We start from the raw sequence: 7,500 nt of genomic DNA on the forward strand, positions 1-7,500 counted from the left end.
CTGAATAGGCTGTTTTGATCAAAAGTTATTGCGTTTTTTGAAATTTATGTTACTAGGTGTCCATATTTCCGTTGTCAACTTATAAAGACGTTTCTTAAATTACCTGTACGCGGCCGTTTAAGAGAGCAGGAGTAGGAGCTTTCACAAGGCGGACAAAACCGAGTTAAAAGAACGCTGCGGTAAACAATGGCTTGGGAAATTAGTTGTAATACATTATGAAATGTTGCGGTTGACCTAAAAACAGATTTGTCATCTCGTTTATGAGCAAAGCTAACCCTTGGTATCAAAAAGACACTGAAATGACCGTAGACAATTGTTGTATTTTAGGATTTCGAATGAAGGCTCAAAGAAATAGTTGAATTTTTCTCCGGTTTATTCAGTGAAACTTGTCAAATCTTCCTAAAATTAAAATACTCGTAAGCGCTAGCAACGCAACATGACGGAATCACTTACCAAGTCGAACATAGAGGAGAGGAGATGAGAGAACTGTACGTTGACAAACAAAAGGACCCATAGAGATAATACCTGTTGAATAAATGTCATAATATTTCTCGTAGACCGCCTGTTGGTGCTGATTGAGTATGTCCCTTATGGTGATCTGTTGGGTTACCTGAGAAAGAGCCGAGGATTGAATGACATTTACTACAAAGACCCTGATATCAAACCCCAAACCAGTCTGACGTCACAACAACTGATGAAATTTGCTTGGCAAATCGCTGATGGGATGAGTTACTTATCTTTAAGAAAGGTAAGCATGAGTGTAATGGCTTTCAGCAGTTAATACAGCAAACAAAATTAGCAGTTTGCATAGCATATAATAAAGTATACCGCCGACCAGTTGGTTCAGCTGGTTTAGCTCCAAGTTACTGTGGGGGAGGTGGTTGCGGGATCAAACCTCTGGCAGTACCAACATTCTGGGTCTTTAAATAACCGAGGAGAAAGTGCTACTTTTCTGATGACATCTGAAAATGGTTTAACTATCTAGTATTCTCAGATTAGGATGATAAGCCGTAGGCCCTGTCTCACAACTCTTCAATGTTTACAACCCTATGGGACATAAAAGAACTCCATGGTTTGTGCGCTCTACTCCGGATCGAGTAGTCCTGCTTCGGGTCCTGGCTGGGGACATTGTGTTGTGTTCTTAGGCAAGACACTTTACTCTCACGGTGCCTCTCTCCACCCAGGTGTATAAATGGGGACCGGCGAAGTTAATGCGATGGACTGGCATCCCATCCAGGAAGGAGTGGGGGCGGGGGGAGTAGAAATACTCCTAGTTGTTTCATGCTACAGAAAGCGGAGATAAGCTGGCGCCCGTCTAATGGGCCTTCTAGGCTCGTAGCAGAACTTGCTTTTACCTTACCTGTGTCACAACTCTTCAATGTTTAAAACCCTGCGGGACTTAAAACAACCCACACACTATTCAGAACGAGCAGGACACGGAATTCCCGGTGTTGTGGTTCTGTCCTTTGTGGTATATCATGGTTGGGATGGTAAATGCTTGGACAAACTAGTTACACCAAGATACTCCGAAAATGCAAGGGTAAAGAAAGATATGATATGATATCTATGATATGATATTAGTCTTGTTTATGGAGTCATTAGTATAAGCCTTATTAATAGCAACATAAGCATCTGTTATCAACAATTGTCGTTGCCATATTATGCTGCCATTGCATGTTGGCAATGCCATTGTTAATTCTATTATCGTTGCTGCTGCCGTCACACCTGCATGTGCCTGTTATAGGCCATTATCACTGGATCCGGGATCGCCACTGCCACTTCTCCAGTGACACTGATACTTGCCATTGCTTGTGTCATTGCAAATGTCATTAACGTTGTTCAATGAAACAGCTATGCCCGCAACCACTGAATGTCTTTTTTACTGTCAAATTTATTGCAACTAACCAAAAATGTGAAAAATACTTCACTTCAGATCATACACCGAGATCTTGCTGCTCGTAATGTGCTGGTTGGAGAAACAGAAACATGCAAAGTAACAGACTTTGGAATGGCTAGAGATGTGCAACAGGAAAACATTTATGAAAGAAAGACAAGGGTAACAAAATGTTTTAAACTAGAACATAAAAAAAGTATAGGAAGCTCGAGCTTACAACTTGATAAGTGTTCACCTTCAAAGGGTACAAAAGCGTCAGATGACGTGTTTTTTGCTCCAAGTCGTAACCATAAAACGATTAAGTATAATCCATTCTGTTTGTTATCTTCAACTGCCAGGGTCGGTTGCCAGTTAAGTGGACAGCATATGAATCGCTGCTGTATGGAAAATACACCACAAAGAGTGACGTGTAAGTAGACTTACTCGTTTTCGCTTCAAGGTTGAGAGGCGATGTTTCGTCTAAAATCGAGTTGACCTATCATTCGACCATGCATGACCTTAAATTTGAATCTGCAAAATGATAGTCTGTGGTGATTTCATTCTTTAACAGATGGAGTTATGGAGTTCTTCTTTATGAAATCTGTACCGTAGGTAAGAATCTATGCATGCAATAGTTTGCTGCTTTACCCTCTTCGAGATCACATCTTCAAGTATTGTAAAATTCTGATTTTGGATTTGACTTTGCATCTTGGAAATAGCTTACTTGATATGTCCAGTACTGTACCTAATTAGAGGCACGCGGATTTCAATAAGCGTCACGAAGTGTCCCCTTGCTCTTTTACCATGACTTTGGGGAGTCAGGGTGGTTTAGTGGTCATCAACTGTGTCTCCCACCTCTGTGACCCGGGTTCAACTCTGGCCTTGGTTCGTATGTGGGCTGAGTTTCAGTCGATCTCAGTCTGACTCCGAGGGTTTTCCCCGGGTACTCCGGTTTTCCTCCCTCCTCAAAATCGACTCTCGGCCTATTCCATCAGGCTGTGGTGCTGTGCTCCGAGGTCATACATGGGTCGTGTTCAGGGGCCGAGCGCCTAGCCGGCAGCACAGGTCCTTCGGTCCGACCTCGTTGAGCTGCGCCCTTCGAAATTCAGTCTCCGATTGCGAGAAAGGGTGATTAGCAGATCACATATTATTATAACATCAATCGTGTCTCGGAATACAAACAGTTAACGTCACGAAGTGTCACCCAAATGCTGCTCCTCAGGTAACGATTAACTGTTGCATTTACCCGGAACTAAAATGACTCTAACCTTTACCCTTACCCCATTGTTAGAAATAGGTAGCAAAGGCAGGGACACTTCGTGTTGGGTGTCAAAATTGAGTGTCAAGTGCCCTCTTGAGAATAGGTATTCAGATTTGCTTGGTAGATTCACTGTGAGAATCGACTTAGACAAAGAAGGATTAGCCTTAAGCCAGCTGATTAAAAAATAGATTAATTAACTAGAATATTTCCCATACACAGACTGAGTAGGGAATTTGGATTCAATGGTATCCTAATCTAAGTCATAAATGCGTTTTGTCGTCATGGTTAGCAGTGGATGGGAAGTTAACAGGGATGGTGGGTGCGAGTGAACATTTCCTTCTTTATTTTTCTTTCTAGGTGGTTCTCCTTATCCACGGATGGATGGCAAGAAAATTGCAAATTTGCTTCAGCAAGGTTACAGAATGCCAAAACCACAACACGTTGACAATGACTTGTAAGAAAAATGCCTTTCTGTTTGTTTTTACACTCTGCTTTGTTTATCTTTTACTTTTACGTCATTTATTTCAACGGCAATGTCGCACAAAAAAGTTTAATGTGGAAAAATAATCGTTCGCCAACTGCGAAATAACTTTTAGCACACTTCTTTCATTTGAAAAAGCTGCAAGACCTTACCCCAGAACCGTAACTATAGAGTAATACATGAAGTTCTTAATAGGCTTAAGTAGACACCAAGTGTCACATTATGATATGTATGCAAAGTAACATTTTCTTCATTATGCGTTTTTATTGGACGTGTATCGAGAGTCACTTCATTCTATGGTCGCGTTAATCAAGTACTTTGACCGCGTTCACAAGATTTTGCTTGAAATAAAACTATGCACTATTGTAATGACAAAGTAATAGAGTCATTCTTTTGCGCTTTTGTTGTTGTGTAAACTTAAAGTTGATGTTATGATAATGGGGTCACTTTGCGACGCCAACACCAGGTAAAGTGAAGGTCATTATTTTGCCTCAAACGACAAGGTTCACCGAAAATAATATTGTAAAATTACGTATTCCAATCTCACACTTGGATACCCTTGACATTTGCATTCAAAGCCTTCAGTTAGCTTGATAAATAAAATTTGATTCAATACGACTTATTTTAGGACAAGTAAGGTAACAGTGTAATGAATTTATTCCCAAGGTATCAAATCATGTTGAATTGCTGGCAAGATGAACCTGAAGCAAGACCGTCTTTTGCTGATTTAACAAAACAGCTAAAAGGAATGGAAACCCAGCACAAGGTCAGATTCTTTATAAAATTTTAATGCAAGCCAATAGCCAACTTCTATATGTCCTGTGAATTGATTCAAAGGCTTTATGGGCATTTATCAATATTTATTTTGTATTAAACTTCTCTTTAAGAATTATGAGACAAAGAAAATATCGCTGTGACTTTTTTTACGTAATAGCCTCAGAGGCATGACCCAGTATCAACTGAAGGCACTAAAAGTGGTCCTTTAATTTGAACGTGTAGACCTAACAGGAGCGTAGAGCGTGGATGATACTTTAGTGCTCGTTTTTGTTGTGTATTTCAAGTGATTAAATAGGTAAGTGGCAAAAGCACTTTGGTCATGCATCACAAAATGGTGAAAACAAACCGGACGAGTCATAACGAAGCATTTTCACTCACTGGATCGACAGCTATGTTGCTTTGCTTAATTAAACAAAAAGGGTAAACCGAATCGAAAAAGATGGTGTTTTTATGGTCACTTGGGACCACAAAATGGCTGCAGTTTCTCTGTCTAACGGAATAGCAGTATGGTCACCTTGACGTCATATAAGTGGTTCGAGCAGGTGGCAGAAAGGTGTGAGAGATGTATGGGACGTATAACTGCTTGTTTTGAACAAAGAGGGAGGGTGGGGGGCGGGGGGGGGGAGGAGTTCTTTTGTTGTGTAATTTTGCAAACTAAATCGAAAGAAAAGCATCTTTCAATGTGTGTGTGTGTTTTTTTTGCAGAGGCTGCTAAACATGCATATTTACGACAATGAACTGTACGCAAATTTGGAGGACTTGAACGCATAAAATAAAAAGCAACCTTAACTCTTCTGTTTTTCAAAAGAAACCTGAATAATTTCGTCCTCACACTTGACTTTGATGATAAATTTCCCTTTCAAATAATCCAAAGTGAGTCAGCACCTAAATTTTGTTTTCATTGATTTATTTAAATTGATTAATCTCTTTAAGAGGCAGGTTTTTAGAGCTCCTCGGATATTTGCAATACATGTATTATGTGAAAACAGGAATTAGGCATCATGGATAGGACCCTTGCTTCGAAGTAGCGCAGATGTGGGGAAAATGGCTGTTAATTTTTGTTAACTTGTCGCAATTTTAGGACCCATAAATGTGAAATTTCGAGGAGAAATTGTAATTTTTAGCGAAGACAAATGGATTTATTTTAACCATTAAGAACATTTTGGTCAGCTGCACTTAAGAACGAAAGAAAAAACGTTGTAAAATTTTGGTAGGTAATCGAAGTGATATGAAACATTTAGTCGTATGTAGGAAGCTTTTTCTTGATTACAGGGCGTAAGGTCCCTCAAACGCCGAATGGACTTATCACAAAGGATTACTATTGTAAATATACAAGACTCTTTCACGGACCTTAGCTAAGGCTAATCTGAAACGGAACTCACTCTTTTAACAATTACAAGAAGTCTTAGGCAGTACAATTGTAGAGAAAAGGTTTTAATTTTTAGGAGACGTGTGAACGTCAATAAACGCAGGTATTTAACAAATGGATTCCATACTGCCGTGTGTCTGTTCAGTAATAGATCACAGATGACGTCAATTAATGTGGTAAGAACAAAAAAAAGTTTTCAATTTCTGAACAGACGCACGGCAACATAAAATCGTTGGGTTTTACATAATAAATGATTAAACTGTACAAAAAAGCATATTTTATTGAAAAATCCTTCAAACATGTTTAACACCCGCTATTTGGCTAACTCTAGGCCTAAAGTTGGTTTTAGGCCAAGGGTTAGGGTTTTGGGTTATCTTCAAAAAGGTACAACGATGACCTGCAACGAGTGATCTGTTCAAAGTGACATTTCACGATAAAACGCAATTAAAAAGGATATTAATTTCGGTAAGAGAAAAAGTGGTAGGTTTAGCAACTCTCTCGCTCTTTTAGGGAAGGCCTTACACTCTCCAGAAAAAAAGTGACCTTTCCCCCACCCCTTCCCACTGGAACGAGGTTCTCCCCCCCCCCCCCCCCTTCCCCATTCCTGGTAGGTTTTACACCTTTTTCAAGCGGAATGACTTGGAATATCCCCGTCGTCGTCGTCTTTGCTTAAGGTCCCTATTAGGGAGTTTTAGGAAAGGCAACGTCAACAGCAGCTACAACGTCACTTCAAAATAGGGAGCTTAAAGCCTGGTTTACACTGTGACATAAGCATAATCAGAAACCCGTAAGGGTTGAAACGTGTAACCGGTAGGGACAATCCCTTTTCTTATACTTATGCTTATGTCACATTTAGAACTGCTTAAACCGGGTGCAACATAAACATAAGCATGAGACCAAGGTGTCAGCTGCTTTTTAATGCCCACGGTTATTCAAGTTGATACTCCCTAAGAGGACGTCTGAATGTACTGTCTTCCAGCGACTTTTTTTCTGTAGCTAAGTGCGCTTGCCTATGTCACTTCTCTTATGCTTATGCAACATGTGTGAACGGCGTTATGCTTATGCTTATGTCGCAGCGTAAACCAGGTTTAAGCAACGACAACAGCGACGGCAACAAGAAGGTCACAAATTTGCATATTTAGAGGCAATAACAATACCTTTGCACGCCCTGTAAGCGCGTTTTTCACTTTTGTCCATTTCCTTGGCCGTCGTCAGCAAAACAATAGAGAGCTTTAGATTTTAGTACGAGAACGACTACGAGTACGAGGTTTTCTCATAAGGCAACAGTGAGCGCGCGCAAACCAGCGTCATTTTGGCGAGGAAAAACGTGATACCGTCGTCATTTTAGTACGAGGTTTTGCAAAAATGTCGTCGAATCAAAACAAGTCAACAACACGGTAGCAGTTTTGGCTTTTGTTGATGAGCAAAAAGGCTCAGTTATCAGCAATAAGAATAACTGAGCAACCTATACTGCTAAGAAAGGGTAAGATTAAGCGTACGGGTTATAAATTTCCTTCGTATTTTAGCAAAAAACGGGCAGTCAAAACTCGTACTCGTTCTCGTCCTCGTCGTAGAATCTAAAGGTCCCTAATAGGGAGCTTAAAGGGAGAGTTTCACGTCTCTGCGCATGGGCAAACTGTCACGTCAGCCCATTTAATTCCATTGTTATTGAAACAATCAAAAGCACTGATGCAGGAAAAGGAAACAATCCCATAGTAATGGATTACTCATTTGAATTA

At 40.2% G+C, this 7,500-nt stretch overlaps 1 protein-coding gene across 1 annotated transcript; it reads left to right on the forward strand.

Annotated features, from left to right (window-relative positions):
- Positions 1-580: 580 nt before the first annotated feature.
- Positions 581-6,015, forward strand: LOC138029809 (tyrosine-protein kinase receptor Tie-1-like). Its single transcript, XM_068877631.1, has 7 exons — positions 581-748; positions 1,934-2,056; positions 2,233-2,303; positions 2,445-2,485; positions 3,492-3,588; positions 4,282-4,381; positions 5,098-6,015. The coding sequence occupies exons 1-7, from the start codon at positions 695-697 to the stop codon at positions 5,161-5,163; spliced, it is 552 nt and encodes a 183-aa protein (XP_068733732.1). The 5' UTR covers positions 581-694; the 3' UTR covers positions 5,164-6,015.
- Positions 6,016-7,500: the final 1,485 nt, after the last annotated feature.

The sequence above is a fragment of the Montipora capricornis genome, chromosome 13, assembly GCF_036669925.1.
Source record: "Montipora capricornis isolate CH-2021 chromosome 13, ASM3666992v2, whole genome shotgun sequence".
NCBI classification, from domain to species: domain Eukaryota; kingdom Metazoa; phylum Cnidaria; class Anthozoa; order Scleractinia; family Acroporidae; genus Montipora; species Montipora capricornis.